This window comes from Phyllostomus discolor, chromosome 4 (genome assembly GCF_004126475.2).
Source record: "Phyllostomus discolor isolate MPI-MPIP mPhyDis1 chromosome 4, mPhyDis1.pri.v3, whole genome shotgun sequence".
NCBI lineage: Eukaryota > Metazoa > Chordata > Mammalia > Chiroptera > Phyllostomidae > Phyllostomus > Phyllostomus discolor.
In genome coordinates this window covers 125,414,361-125,431,430 of record NC_040906.2, presented here as the reverse complement: position 1 = coordinate 125,431,430, position 17,070 = coordinate 125,414,361, and the positions used below count along the sequence as shown (strand labels likewise).

Sequence of the window (17,070 nt, the reverse complement as noted above, 5' to 3'; positions counted from 1 at the left end):
ATGAAGCTTATTCTACCCTAAAAGAAGATGCTAATTGTCATACATAAGACTCCTTTGTTTTTATAATCCTATGAACAAAAAAAAATGTGTTTTAAAATCCCGTGGAGTAAAATTGAAAATTTTAGAGAAATGCCCAGCTATAAACTAAAATAATCCATTCAATAAATGTTTGGCAAAAATCTATTCTATTCTCTCAAATAGTTCATAGTAAAAAATAAAACAACCAATATGCATAATTAAATATGGTGTGTAAGTGTTTAAAAAGAGATGTGTACGTGGTAGACAAATGCCTAAGGAGAACCAGTTAGTGTAGATTTGGGCCCTGGCACTTCTCTGTTGCTAAAGAAATTGGGATAACACTCACTATTTATACTAATCTAAATGAAGAGATATCTCTCTAGGATAGGCCATATGCTAAGTTAGCAACCAGATTTTGTTCAATTTTTCAGACATGCAGAGATTTTAAAATAGTCTCACCCAAAGACATATGGTTAATCAGATTGGAGTTTACCAACTCATGTCTTAAAAAATTAAACTGGCAACTTAGAATATATTGATTTGACAGCTGATGAGATATCTCAAATCTTTAAGTTTCTGTTTTTAAAGCACAGTCTTCAAAATGCTTGTTTTTTATCTTCCTTCCAACAAAAAACAATTTATCCCAGACCTTTTATTTAAATAATAAATCCTGTAATTTATATATGTTACTTAAAAAGTTGAGCACCTCTAGAATTTTTCTTTCAAACACACATAGCTTATGCATTAAATATATCTTTGAAATGCCATTGGTTGGAAAAGAGTACTGGTCATAGTCTTGATTTTATCCTCAGCAATGCTTATGAGGAAAAGAACAAAGAATTGAAATTAATTTCAAGAAGAACATTTATACTGTTATAAAAAAATATCTTTCCTTTTCTTAGCACAAGTGTACAATACAAATAATAATCTACTTAGAATGTTAATATGTATTCTGTTTAATTTTAACTTTTTATCTGTTGTTATCAGGCAAGTGATAAAAAGAAAAATTAGTCAATAAGAGAGATACTTTTAACCTTCTCTGAAAAGAACAACAGTAAACACATAGACTAAAAACATAATGTCCACATCAAAATTACTTTCTCTACAGAGCTTAGAGAGCTTAGAATAAGCTCTCTCCAGAGCTTATTCTTTCTCTACTGTCGAACATATTGTAATAAAGTCCATGGACAGTCACAAATCCAAGGTAATCTGATTACTTTGTTTCTGCTTTACAATGACTTGTATTTATTTCATCCTCATCTCCATCTTGGAGATGATTATTGGTAGCAGATTAAGCCAAAGACCCTAAAGCAAACATGTTAAAATCTGATGCCTTACATTTACTTCTTCCTATAAAGCCTTAGTTAAGACTTAAGCTAAAAATTCTTCCCTCATAAATGTACATAGGGAAAAAAGAAAGAATACTGAATAAGCTATAAATTTGGTTCAGAAAATAAATTACAGAAGTACCAGAAATCTCATATACCCTGCCAACAAAATGTACCCTTTTGAAAATTATGTGATTCATCTAGGAGTGATTAATTCAGAAACCAATCCAGTGATTCAATGATAGCTTAATGTCTCATTAAAAGAGATGCCTATATTTGAATTTGGAGAAAACCTTGCTTTTAAAAATATTATTTTAGTCCTGGCTGGCATAGCTCAGTGATTTGAGCATGGGCTGCGAACCAAAGCATCGCAGGTTCTATTCCCAGTCAGGGCACATGCCTGGGTTGCAGGCCACAGCCCCCAGCAACTGCACATTGATGTTTTTTTCTCTCTTTTTCTCCCTCCCTTCCCTCTTCAAAACTAAATAAATAAAATCTTTTAAAAAATGAAAACTCTTGATTCCCTCACCAAAGCTTTAAAAAAAATATATTATTTTTAATTGAGCCTGGTTCTTCACTAATTATACTATATGTTATAAAGCAGAATGTTTTCTAAAATGTCAACCATGGATTTAATCTAACTAAAGGAGAGAATTAATTGTTGAACTAAGACTTCAATTAAATGTTAGTTCTATCTTCAAGTCATTTTACTGCACAGATGCTAACAGGTTATTATAATGAGGCTGCAGCATCACCCCTCACCTTAAAGGTGGTGTTTTGTGTGATGTTAAAGGGATCTCAGAAATGATTGTGTGACTTAAAATACTCCAAAATGTTAATGTTTAGGAAAATAGATGAGTTTATGATGATTATAGTCTTAATTTTCCCACTCAATTCAGAAACAAATTCCTTTTATTTAAACAGCATAAGGTGAGTTTTATTGTATAAACCAGCAATTTCCAACATTTTCCATCTCATGGGCACATAAACTAATTACTAAAATTCTGCAGAACACCAAAAAATGTACTATAATTTTTGCCAATCTGACAAAAAATAGCTATAATTTTGATTCATTTATACTCAATGGCTATTGTTGTGTTGATTGTTGGTATTTTTTTTTTTTTTACAATCTAAGGGGAAAGAGGTCAGTTCCCCTGAATAAATAGTCAGGCATCGCATGTCTTCAAAATTCTTGTAGCACACCGGTTGAAAATAGCTGGTATAAACAGATGGTAAAATTGTCTCAATTATCAGATTTATTGTTTAAAAACTGTAATCATAAAAAAGAAGCAAAATATCATTTGAGAAATATTAGTGAAAATTAAATAAATTCATAAAATATTGGGATAAGACTTTTATCATTGAAAAACTCCTACAAAGTTAAGTTTCTCATTGAGGAGCTCATAACATGGGAAACCAGCAAAAAATATGTGAAATTATGCAAAGGCTCTAAAGCAAAAACAAACATCAAGTCATATCTTGTGAACTTTGAGCAATTCAAATATTTATGGAACAATTTATCTTAGCCAAGAGAATATTACCCACATTATTTCTTGTATAATAATCAATCCTCCCTAGGAAAAAATATTTTAAATGTATTTTTTTATAAAGTAATTTTTTTAAGATTTTATTTATTTATTTTTAGGGAGGGAGGGAAGGAAGCGGGGAGAGAGAGAGAGAGAGAGAAACATCAATGTGCGGTTGCTGGGGGTTATGGCCTGCAACCCAGGAATGTACCCTGGCTGGGAATCGAACCTGGGTCCCAGCCCACACTCAATCCACTGAGCTACGCCAGCCAGGGCAGAAAAAAAATATTTTAAATTAGGCATCATGATATTTACATTCTCTGTTGTACTAAAAACAAAAATAATAATTTTCCTAAAAAATCTGTTTTATTGAAAATTAAAAACACAAAACCTCTTCCATATGAAGTTGTATTAGATTCAGTATACAGTAATACAGCCATGCACATTGATGAAATGGCTTTATAATAAAATTGGAAATTAAGTTAATAGTTCTTTATTTTTAATCACTAATAGATGATAATCTCTAAAATCCATTTAATTGGAAGAGAAGAGAGCTGGCAGACAGTGATTCTGGAACCAATAGTGACATTCAGCTTTATTTTATAAAAGTCAAAAAGAATTAACTTATTTTCTTCAGTAGAGAATTAATATAGCAGAACCACACAGGCAGAAGAAAATGAACCAGGTTAGGTGAGACAAGCATGATGGAAGGACACCATGGCAGAACAGGCCCCTATCCTTCTCCTTGCCTGGCTGCTTCACAGTGGGGAGAGTTTCTCCCATTTCTGGGAGGGCAGACACTGTTGACCAAATTTCATAAATGTCCACTTGAAATAGACAGAGGGTCTGTGGTGAGGGAACACTGCTACTATGACTCAACAAAAGATGGGCGATTAGGATGAGGGGCAACCAGGTGCACTTATTGCATCCTCCTGAAGGCTCCTGGAATCAGTGTTTTAGGCCCATCTTTTAAAGAGTTATAAAAGATAGAAATTTAGAAGAGAAGCTAGAGAAGTAGCTGCTAATCTCCCTGCAGCCCAGTGACAACACATCTCTGCCCCCAATTCAAAGCACTTAGATAACATAGAGTATAGATTCTGGACTACGTGTGGGTAGTTTATGATATAAGCAATGCTGCCCACTAATGCTCACCTACTTGCTACTTAGCATTGCTCACTAATAATTCCTACATTGTAGACGAGAGGTCATACAAAGGTGTTATTCCCCAGATCATGCTAAAATAACAAAAATGTAGATTCATAAACCAGTGGTCAAAATACCATCTGTTTGGCAAACATTAACATTTGACAAATAATAATAATAGTATCTGAAATATTAATCATACAGAAAAATGGGTTTGATGTACAAAGAGATATATTGCCTAAATATCAGAAAAATAACATGCAAAATAAATAATTTCATAGACTTAGTAATTGATTTCACTTTGATTCTGATATGATCCTCTTTTTGGCCCTCATTTGAACATCTGTAATGTGTTTATTGAATGAGAGGCTTTAATCTAATTTGCCTACTGAAGCAGAATCCTATAATTTTATAATTAATGACTCTAATAGCAAAGCAAAAATGCACTAGAATCACGTGAGAGGATGGGTCATTGGAAGCAATCTCAATCCTCCCTGTCATTTATGGAGGTAGGATCAGTAGTCCGCAGGAATGGTAAAGAGGGTTAGCCCATCATGGGATCTAAGGAGCTAAGGTGGATACTCAGCTAACATGTTTCTGCACTGTGGAAGTTACTATGAGACCAACTTTTGACCAAGGGGGCCAGTGGCACATGTAACCCCATTTTACCTCCACTATTCTGATCAATACAAGTAGAAGTGTAAGCTCTTGAATATAACAACCATATAAAATCCCAAAGGACAGAGATCTATCTAAATCTAAATTAAGTTTCCCAGGGCTACTTGACATGGAGCTGGACAACACTAGGCTCTTATCGATCCTCTGGTGACAAGTCAATGATGTCTTCAATTTTATTCACCAAGATGTTTTTAATCATATCATCTTAAACCAAAAGCAGAATTTTCCTTTAGTAAAGACAGAACTTTAAAAGCGAAAATTCAGAAAACATAACAAAAAGGACATTAGAAACATAAAAGTCACTCTGCTTTTGAGCCAACACTGACCTTCTGTTCCAAAAGCAATACGTTTGTAGGGATTGCTGCAAAAGCCTTGTAGCTTGACTTGGTCTTGTATTGCTGGAATGGGTAACCAGAAAGCAAGAGTGGAGATGAAAAGAGTAAAGAATATAACATAATTTTAGACTAGTTCTACCAGGTTAAATGACAAGTTATTAAACAAAGAAAAGAGTCATTAGGCTTGAATAACTTGTTTTTAATGGAAAAAAATTAGTTGACCATGTTAATATTTCATAGAATGAGAAGCAAAGAAATATCACAGTAGTAAGCATAGGGATTATGGGCAATTATATGATCTATAGTTTCAGAACTTAAAAGTATCAATTTATAGAAAGTTATATATAAATTTCTCATTAATAGCATTCCCTCATAGGAGTATTATTCTGTAAATTTGAGGGTTCTCTTTTTCTTGAATCTCAAAGGAAAGTGGTTCTTTATTTATAGCATCATAATTAACAAATACTATGCCAATAAAATATATTGAACTTTTGATACATTTTCTTACATCATTCATAAAAACAAAGATCAGAATACATAAGATTTAGTAGCCTTTTAATAAGCAGCATATTCTGAATAGAAGTAATTTCATCAGTTTAACTGCAAAATGGAAGTACTAGAAAGCTGTTGATCTTAAATTAATTTTTTAAACCTTATCATCTCCTGTACTTTCTAATATATTAATGTTAATGAATCAAATGATAAAATGTCCTGAGTTTTAAGTACAATTCAGAGAAACATAGTTTAGTTTTGTGTAGTATCTGGGGGAGAGGGCTGAACATGAGGAAGTTGTAGAAATCGGGATTATATTCATAATAAAAAGCCCAGCTTTGATATTGCTGTGGGCCCCAAGCTGCTTAACTAAGTTCAAGGCTCCTGTCACTTCAGAAGCCTCTGTCTCAGGCAGCTTTGCCAGGGGCTCAGAGTCAGGGGGGAAATCTGTACACAGCTCCAAGCTGCTTCAGTCCACTAAAAAGCAGAACAAAGAGACTGCACAAGAAGACAGGATAATCAAATCAAATAAAACCTTGAGTTTTATGGATATAATTGAAGTAAACTTCATTAAACTGGAGCAATGAAGATAAGAAAAATCAAAATATCCAACTGAAAAGAAGTCTCAGGTCCCTTTCAAGCCTTAAGTCTCTATCTTCACCCAGCACTGCTATGGTCTCCAGACAACGATGTACTTGGATACAGATAAAAGAAAAAGTCATCTCTTCACAGGGGATAGGAGCTGACATTTATTACTAGGCAAATTATATACATTCCCCATTTAGTTTTACAGAAACACTGTAACAAAAGAGTCATTAGGAAAAGGAGACATGGTGAGGTGAGCTGTAGTTTTGCCTAAGACTACACAGCCCATAAAGAGTGGAAACAGGTTTGGCATCCAGACTTGCTTGGACCCAATATCCATACTTTTCTATAAGATAATACATCCTAGCCCTAGCTGGCATAGCTCAGTGGATTGAGTGCGGGCTGTGAACCAAAGTGTTGCAGGTTCGATTCCCAGTCAGGGTACATGCCTGGGTTGCAGGCCATGACCCCCAGCAGCCGCACATTGATGCTTCTCTCTCTCTCTCTTTCTCCCTCCCTTCCCTCTCTAAAAATAAATAAATAAAATCTTTTAAAAAAAAGATAATACATCCTCCCAATGAATATTTAAAGACAAATAATGCAGAATAAAATATATCATTAATACTGCATGATGGTTTTATGGATATTTAATTGTAATGACAGTTGCTATAATAATAATAGCTAGCAATCACTATGTGCCAGGCACCATTCTTCTAGATGCTTTATGTATATTATCTGATTTAATTAGCACAACAAGTCTATTAGGTAGATACTGTAATATATCCATTTGATATATGGGAACTAAAGTGCAGGATGTTAAATAACTTATCTCGGGTAACTAGCTAGTAAGTCATAGTTGGGATCTGGATGCACGCACTCCAGCTCAGCTAACAGTGCGCTTATCTACTACCCACCCTTGCCTCTCAGCTCAGGTTGCATAATCATTTACAATGTTTGTCCTCTGTCTTCAACTGCCCTAAAGCTTATAGCTGGAGGAACCTTTACACAAAGATACCATTTTAATGCACATGTCATGCCATAGAATTTTAGAATCAGAAGTGATATTAACTATTAACTGCCGTGTGGTTTAACAGCCCTCACCCAAGACATAAATCTCTTTGGTCCTCTGTTCAGGCACCACATCAATGCTTACTACCTCCCAAGGCAACACATTTAGGCAAAATTGTTAGAATTGGTACGAAATTCTTACTTATATTGAGCCAAAATACTCTCCCTGCTAACTACTCCATTGCTTCTATTTCTCCTCCCTTGGAATCATGCACGCTGTAAGAGCTCTGGTAAGCATGATACCGGAACTTTCGGCTGTTCCTACCAAGCGGTCCTTAGTGGTGCTTAACTGAAGAATTTCACTATTCTTATCATTTCCCTCTGTCAATATTTCTTTAAGTTTTGAATAGGTATGTGTTTAATTAGATCTATTTTTAATACAAAGTAGAATATAATCATTGTTTTCATAATTTGACAATGAAGTCACTTAATACAATGAAGACTATAATAACTGAAATTATCTCTTTGGTTTTTTTGGTGAGTTTAGAAAATATCAGAGAGTGAAGTTGGAGTTATTTCATATTGTGAGATCATACTGAGCATGTTATCACCTAAAATCTCTAATCCTCTTTCATTTTTTTACACATTTGTTGACATTGAAATCCATCCTGTAATTATGCTTTTTCTATAGATACAGAAAGAGTACTTTAGGGATTACCTCTATCTAGTTTCATCTGACTATATTTGGTTTGTCATTGTAAACTATGAAGATGGATATTTTTATATCATTTCATGAACCATTTTGTTAGGTATGTCATTTTTATTTTCATTCAAGTCATATAGCAGGTATAAGGAACTCTTGTCTACTGAGTTCTGTCAACCTAGTTGACATCAATCAATTCTATAAATATATTTGGATACGGCAGCTCAACTCATGAATTCATTCAACAAAATATTATTGAGTACATACTTTGTAACATACACTCTAAGTACTAGAGATTCAGTAGTGAACAAAGCACACAAAGCCTTTATTTTCTAGAGCTTCTTATGTCCTAACATAAGGATGAAGACAAACCATATACAAATAAGAAAGCAAAGGAAAAGTCATAGGGAAACAAATACTGTCCAGAAATTTGAAATAAGGTAATAGGTTAGAGAGTGAACTTGAGGATGCATTGGGTTGGGCCCTTGGAACAATGTGAGTTCGCAGAAACACATCTTACATTTTGCATACCTCTTTTTGTTCATGATATAATAAAAGATATCACAGAAGCTAGAACTTGGAAGGCATTCAATAAATAAATGTCTGTTGCTTGAAGAAAATGTCTTACTTCCAGTTATAACTGTTTTTGTAAACATTCACAAACCAAGAATATAGGCTATAACTTTCAGAATTTATCTTCTATATTTTTGAAAAATGAAACATATGGCTCACTTCTTATTCCTGGTAAATCTCTTATTTTCCATCATTTAAAATAGTTTTGCAATAGAAGTAGAAATTTCATCTGTTTTAAGACACAATTTATCTAGACCAGGAAATATGAACTTACTTAGAACTAAGTGATCTTTCTAGTTCCTCATCTATCTTAGGCTTTATGCATCTCCACGACATGTATAGCTTTCCCTTTTCAGTCTGAAAATCATTCCTGTTGCCATAATAGATACATTTCGGGTTCACTATATTTCCTCTGGGTTCTTTTAACACTATTCTAAATTGAAATATATTTCTTCTACAGCTCTCCAAGGCTCCCAGGTGTTAAAACCAAATTCACTGGTTTCCCTTCCTTTGTTTAAAATTGCAAATCACTCTACTTAAGGTAAATATAACTTGAATAATAGACTATAGTATTACAGGCTGGAATCACCTTCAGCTAATCACAGAAGGTAGACCTGACCAGCCTGACCCGGAATGTAGCAAAATATCCCCCATGGGATGAAAACAAAGCTTTTGTCAACATGTAAATCATTGGTAAGATCATTCCAGAAAGCCTAGCTGGAGAGAAGTGAAGAAAATGGGACACAGCATTGGCTAGTATAGAGATGGAAGTGACAGAATAGTGGGGATGGGAGAATCACGGAAAATCCAGAATCCTCAGAAAGGCACCAGGAACTTTGTGCAGGAGGTAGAATGAAAAACAGTAGGACGAAAGAGAAAAAGAAAACAAAAAAATACATATGTATGTAATTTCAGCTATTTTACTATTTCACATATGTCTGGCTGTAATGACTGATGAATGTTACTCTACCTACAAAATATACACAGATACAGAATATATCTTTGTCTTCATTGCTATAATGTCACCAGAGCCACCATCACTTACTGAGGTTGTTGCAAGAGCCTCTTAAGGTGTTTTTTCTTCCCCTCTCAACCTCTTAGAGTCTATTCTTAACAAAGCGGCCAGATGGATAACACTGTGTTAGTTATCTCTTCAAAACCCAGCAATTGCTTCCTGTCTTACTCAAATTAAAAATCAAAGACTCAGAAGCGGTCTGCAAGAGTTCCCAGGCCTGCAATCGCTCTGAGTTACATCCCCCTCTTGACAACCTCAGGGTCCCCTCACCCCACTCGTGCCACACTGGCTCCCCTGTTCTTTATGTCTGCCAGGCACTCTCTGGCCTCAGGGATTTTTCCTGACTACACTCTCTCACGAGCAACCCCTCGTGGGATGTCACCTTCTGAAAGAAATCTGTCTTGACTGCCCAGCATGAATTTGTGACACCATTCCTTATCCTGCTATACTTTTTCATTACCACATATGGCCTTCTAACACACAAGGAAATTTACTTATTTAGGGGGAGGGGTTATTGTTGATTGTTTCTGTTCCACCATAGAATATATACTCTGTGAGCAGATATTTTGCTATTATGTTTATAGAAATACATGCTTACATATTTGAAAAGTGCCTTGCACATGATAAGCACTCAGTACATATTTATTGAGTGAACGAGTGATTTGTTTGAGCCCACACGAACTATGCAAACCCACAGAGGTATATTTCATATTGCTCATTTTCCAGATTACATGTGATCAGCAGTAATGGAGAGAGTTACATAGAAACTGTTGCCAGGGTAATAGGTTTGGAAGTGTTTTGAGGCCTTCAAGGAATGAGAGTTTATAAATAAAGTACCAGCTAGAAGTTCATGAAATATCAAAAAGCTCCCAACTCTTTCCTTAAATATGCTATGTTTGCAAATAACTTTAAGGCCTGCACAGGCACACTACCAACTTGGGTAAGTGTCAAAATGTGTGGAACATCATAATAACTCACTAAGAGAAATTTAAACTATTTCATAAATAGAGGCAAAATATATTGTGACCCAAATACAACTCCATGGATTAATTTTGTGATATCCAGGCTTTCCCAAGGGAAACAGTATCTCAGACAACATTGATCTTGATCAAAAAGTAGGCTGAGCAACATTCAGGGAAATCCATCCTGTCCATAGCCATGACATCCTTATTATGAAATGATACCCTCAACTACATCTGAAATAATCAATATATGTGAAATAATGTCCTGAACTATATCTGAAATAATCACTACATGTGAAATAATATTCTCAACTATATCTGAAATAATCACTATATATGAAATAATTTCCTTAACTGTACCTGCAATTAAAAAATATCCATTTTAAAAGGGGACCCTAGTGCAGTGTTGGTGGGATTACAGACTGGTACGACCACTATGGAAAACAGTATGGAATTCTTTCAGAAAACTAAAAATGGATCTGCCTTTTGACCCAGCAATTCCACTGCTAGGATTATATCCTAAGAACCCTGAAACACCAATCCAAAAGAACCTATGCACCCCAATGTTCATAGCAGCACAATTTACAATAGCCAAGTGCTGGAAACAACCTAGGTGCCCATCAGTAAATGAATGAATCACAAAACTATGGTACATTTATACAATGGAATACTATGCAGCAGAAAGAAAGAAGGAGCTCCTACCCTTTGGAACAGCATGGATGGATGGAACTGGAAAACATTCTGCTAAGCAAAATAAGCCAGGCAGTGAAACACAAATACCATATGATTTCACCTTTAACGGGAACCTAAACAACAAAACAAACAAACAAGCAAACTATAACCAAAGACACTGAAATCGAGAACAGGCTGACAGTGACCAGAGGAGAGAGGGGAGGGAATTTCAGGGGAAAGGGGGAAGGGTTTGCAGGAACAAGTATAAAGGGCACATGAACAAAAACTAGGCGGGGCGTGGAAATGAGAGGGAGGTAGGGAGGGCTGGGGGGTGGCCTGGAATGGGAGTAAAAGTTAGAAAACTGTACTTAAACAACAACTAAAATAAAAAATATATCAATTTTATCAAACTAATGCAAACAGATTCAGAACCTTAAGACTCAATCTGTGAAAAAGGAACACTAAACATACTTTTATCTGAATTTAGCTCTGCATGCTCTAGCTGTTTCATTTTATTTTAATACCAAAGGCCAGCAGGGTCTTTGAACTAATATCCTCCAAGCATTTGTGTTTTAATTTGATGGCCATTTGTATAACAGGACCACTTTCCTTTCTGGATCTTGCACTAAGTGGGGCTGATCTAAATCCAAAGCTCTTTGATTTCAAAGATAGCCCTGTGCTCACACTAGCACCACAGCGGAGCAAAACAAGAAACAATTTGTAAAAGCGTATAACTTCTTTGATATCCCAAAGCTTTTGTCTATTTCTTCCTACCAATCTACAAAGTAATCTTAGCAATTTAATAAAAACTAGTCAAACATCAAAAGAAAGTAAAAATAAGGTTTATCTATCCCAGAATCCATTTAAATGAATTTTTATACTCAAGTTATAATTTCTACAAATAATAGTTTGCAATAAAAAATATAGAGGCTGATTTTTACCTGGAGAGATGATAACAAGAAGCAAGGAAGAGATAACTAGACAAAGAACAGCATGTCTCAGAGAATGACTATTTTTGCAGAAGTTATTCTAGGTTTTACCCATTATAAGAAATATTTTTCTCTTCAAAGCAGCAGATGAAAGTAGACAAATTATAATTTCTTCATATTTTCATAATTGTATTTACATCAAATTATCATGTGTTTCTATACATTTAATTTTTAACTTACAAATGAAGTAAAACAAAATATAGGACAATTGCTGAAAATTTATTAACATTGGGAGCAATAAGTGAGCTGTGGAAAAACAGGTCTTTAACAAAATTGATTTTAGGACAAAAAAAGGGCTCGACTTATCAAAAGCCCCTCTGGGCCAATCCTCCTCCAACTACCTCCAAAGAAACAGGATGAAACATGAATGAAGCAAAGTGAACCACAAATAGAAACAATTTGAAGAAGCCTCTGCAGTATGATCGCTGTTCACAAAGGTGATGACTAAGTGTATGGCACTGTGGTTTCAGAAATAATTGCTAATGAAGTCAGGAAACAGTAATGTTTAGATTACCAATTTGTTTAATACACCACAAAGGAATTCCATAATCAAACACATGTATTGAAATGGTAATCACCACATCAATTTTACCTCAAATAAATAATATTTTTAAATTTAGAATTATAGAAAAAGTTAGATTTTCTCTACCCCATTTACTTTGGAAGTTTAAAATACAAGGACTTAATCTCTCATGATACATTTTTAAGACGACTCAAGTATATGTAAGTTAATAATTCTTATCATTATTTCATAATGATGATTTCTTTCATGAGTTATTAAAAAGGGCTAAAATGATAATTAATATATGAGTTTTTGTTTTATAGCAATAAAGCATGGTAATAAAGAACATGGCTTCAGGAATCAGTTGACTTAAATACACATGTCAGCTCTGCCAGGACAAGACAAGTGACCCGGGCAAATTAGTCACTGAACTTCAGTTTCTTGGTGTATGTAATGGAGAAAATAATATTACCAACCTCAAGTGGTCATAAAATTTAACTGACATAGTCCCTTTTAACTACTTTCTAACTATTTTGTATAACTGCTCGGATATTTCTTGACTCACAGAGAGCATTCAATATCTGTTGCTACAATCACCATCACTATCACCATCACTGCTCAATGGTAGGCCAGTCTTCCTATGCCCCCGCATGTGTTCCCTTGGAATCTTCTTTTGTGTATTTGGTCAGGCTAGTTACCATTTCTGAAATACCAACTTCTTCCCTCTTGATTAAGATTAATTCTAAATATTTCCAACAGGACTGACATTTATAATAAATTCCCTCACTAACCATATCTCATAATAACATTTACAGTATATCAAACTCAGGGCACAATTACATTTAATCCACATTATACTATGTTAATATTTCCATATACTTGTTTCTAGCTTTATTATACATTTAATAACTCTACACCTTCTCCACATTATGCATTTATTTTTTGATGAATAAAAATTTTTAAGGCAAAAAAATTTCTCTTACTTTCCTTAAACACACACACAAGCATGTATACACACACATCTCAAAAAACACTAGTATAGTGGTAGGCATACAGTGGGTGTTTAATGCATGCATAAGTTGAATCACATTGCAATATGATTAACAAGGGAATGTGGGTTGTTTTATCTTTCCCATTTTAAGTTCATCATTGAAACAGAGTTGAACACAATCTTCATGGAACTTGGAAGCGCTAAAGCTGTTACTTTGAATGCACCAAACTGAAAATCTCAACTCCCTCTTTATACAAATACTTTCATAATTTTATTTTATTTCTATAATAATGGCCAAATTCTGGGTGTATAAAATCCACAATCTAAAGTATTTGAGAATGGCTGGGAAGTGGTCATGCTCTAGAACAGAGGTGCCTTCCTCCAGAAGAAATGAACTCTACAGGTCGCTCCTTCAAATATTTCCCTTCTCATATTAAAATAAATGTCAGTTTCACACCTCTGCTCAATGGTTTGCTTCAGAGCATTTAAAAGTCAATCTTTCCCCTTTATTAATTCTATTTCCTATACCCAGTTTGTTTATTCTTTAATTACTAAGTTTTTAGGTTTATTATAAATCAAATAATTCTCACACAATAAAGAAATTTTCCATTCCTTTTTGCCCTGTATGTATATAGCTAGATCCATATTGCTTTAGCTTGAGGTATAAAGAGCAACTAAGAAGTCAACCTGGTAGAAGGAGAAAGAATTAATAATTATGAATGAATGACAGCAAAAGAAATAGATTTCAAATTGGCTTGGCAAGATTATGGGCCTAGATCTAAGATAATGTTCCATTTTACACTAATCCTGTCTACTATTCTATCAGTACAGAATATTTTGATGGATAATAGAGTCCATTTATTAAATAATTGGAAATGTATCATATTCCCAAATCTCAACTAGCTGCTTTAAATTCCATCTTTGGAATCTATGATATAACTCATATTACTATGCCTAAAGCTATAAATATAAGAAGTTTCAATAAGAGAAGAGTTTGCAAAATCAAAGAGTTTTACAGAAACATGCACAGTTTTAGGCAGATTATAATTCATCCCCACATTCAAATATACCAAATCCTAGTTCCCTCCATCCCTCCACTGCCAAATGCCCTTGCACTTCTCTGTCTCCTCATAAGAACAGAATGAATGTCATAATTGCTGATACCCCCCCCCCCCGCCAGAGAAAAAGATTCTTCCATGCTTCAAAATAAGCATGCACCATGCAACGTGCAAAAAATACCTTGGGTTTCTTATTCTCAAAGTCTGCTGATGTGGGCAATGCACAAGGTGAAATCAGGTCCTTGGTTCTTGTTAGAGAGGTGGGAGGTGATGGGGTTGAAACAGATGACCTGTGGTCGGATATTGAGCTTTCAGATTTCCCAAGTCTTGAAGGCAAGGTACCACTGCCACAATTTGGGTGCAGTGCTGAAGGACTGAGCTGGAGTGCCTGAGTGGGAAGATTAGTATGAGGGAGAGGGAAGGATCTGGGGGGAGAGGCAGAGCCAGCACTGGAAACAGGGGGTAAAGGAGGAGCTGAAGGATTCTGCCCCTGGCCCGATATCTGGGGTGGTGCTTTCTGGGACCTGTTGATCAGGTTTGAAAGAGCTGGGGAAGGATGGAAACATTTCTCTTGGGAGGAGAGTGTGGCTCTTTGGTTAGTGGGAAATGTAGAAGATGATGTAGAGGAGGCTGATTCAGAAGGATATGTGTAAATATTCCTGGGCTTTTCCAGACCTCTGAGGTCAGCATCCCTTTTGCCCTTCCAAGAAAAAGGAGAAAAGCTAGGTGGAACAGGAGGAAGACCTACAGGACTCAAAGTATTTGTCTGTAGCAGCGAGAGGGTAGGATTGTTCTTCAAAGAAGTGGGTGATGGTGTTTTCTCTACACTCAAAGAAGCAAGGCTGTTGCTTGCATGTTTTGTGGGAGAGAGGGAGGGTGCCTGAGAAAGGGAAGCAAATTGGGTGAAAAAAGGTAAGTGAAAGGATTGTTGGCTAATGTCAGAAACCTGGTGTTCTTTTTGCTCAGGAGACCCTGTTCTCAGTGAGCAACTTGAGAAAGACTTTTTAGGTGTGGATAGGGTTTGCTTTTCTTTTTGATTGAGTGTGAGTGTGGATGAGGCCAGGGAATTGAGAGAGAAAGTGGGACAGGATGCAGGGGAAAAGGGTCTCTGATGAGAAGGGTTTGACTTGAGCATGGCAGTGAGAAGAGAAAGCCGGGAGGGCACTGGGGATTTCACCCCTGACTTTGAGAGATTTCCACTGGATGACATCGGGCTACAGATGGTGGAAGAAGAGCCATGGAAAGAGGAGGTAAATGGCTTTGGACTTGGAGAGAGTGAGTGCATGACAATACGGACTGGTATGTACGAGGCTGAATTCGACTTCAGAGAACCACCAGAGGATTGTGAAGGAGAGGTTCTCAGACTTTCTCTGGGGCTAAGGACATTTGAGGCTGACGTCGTCTTCCTCAGAGTTTCCGAAGTCAGTCCAGATTTTTGATCTGCTTCACTGGGACTGGATAAATTAGAACCTGATAACTGAGTGGAATAGGGCAAGTCTACCGCCGAGGAGGTGACCTTCGATGCAAAAAAGGGTGAAGAGTGAGCAGAAGTTTGGAAATACGTAGCTGTTTCTTCTACCAAGGCCCCACTGACATTCAGCCTCCTAGTGTGGAACTCCTCTAGGACAGAGGCTCCGGCGAGGTTAACTGGGTCAGGTGGTGTTTTCTGATTAGTTGGAGAAACAAAGGAGAGAGCAGGTGGTTTACAGGCAAGCTGCTCAGAGGTAGTGGAAGAAGAAGTTAACTAGAGGAAAGAGAAATAGACAGATTGTAATCGGACATTATTTGTGACATTATCAAAATATTCTTGATGCTTGCGTGTTTATACAAACAGTTCTATTAGTTTGTATGAAGAAGTACCTTAAATCTCCATAAAATGGAAAAAATTCTGTTTTGCTAATAAGGCATTGTTTTCAATTTGAAATAAAATATAAATAAACTATGAGGCATTATATTCAGTAGCACATTGATTCCCTAGGATGACCATCAATATTAAATTGTATTCACGTATTTCTATTTAGAAAACAACTCATTGACAAAATCTAAAAGAGTTATCTTAATTTGGAGTCATGTCATTTGAAAAGAGTTAAACCACCATCAATATAAATTTCAAAATTCACCTTGGAAAATGAAATAAATTTTCTATTGGAAGTATATAAACCATAATATAATAATAATGAATGCAATCCTTAAAAAATTAACATACTTCGAAGCTTGAAATTCTAAAACTTGGACTACTCCTATATATTGTGAAACTAAAAATGCCCAGAATTTAACAAATGCAGCACTCAACCTCAGTATACAGGGGTAAACAATGAGAGAGTGAAAGCAAGTGCAAACCACAGAGGGAATTTTAGCTTACGGAAAATATTTTCCCTTATTACTTGCCAAAATGAACACGAAACAAATGATTCAGTTATATTGAAAGGAGTATGTATTCTCTCACAGCAAAGGAATCCTGAGTGCTTTACAACTGCAATCTGCCTGAAACA

General features: G+C 35.6%; 1 protein-coding gene across 10 annotated transcripts in view; it reads right to left on the bottom strand.

Annotated features, from left to right (window-relative positions):
* Positions 1-17,070, bottom strand: part of LOC114494998 (muscular LMNA interacting protein) — a 235,055-nt gene that overhangs the window by 96,673 nt on the left and 121,312 nt on the right. For 9 of the 10 annotated variants that reach the window (XM_036024247.1, XM_036024249.1, XM_036024253.1 and 6 more), the window contains 2 exons: positions 14,760-16,322; positions 5,020-5,091 (listed from right to left, as the gene is read on the bottom strand). In XM_036024247.1, the coding sequence (XP_035880140.1) occupies positions 5,020-5,091; positions 14,760-16,322 (1,635 nt within the window). The remainder of the gene's footprint in view (positions 1-5,019; positions 5,092-14,759; positions 16,323-17,070) is intronic. The other variant, XM_036024248.1, reaches the window with a different exon arrangement.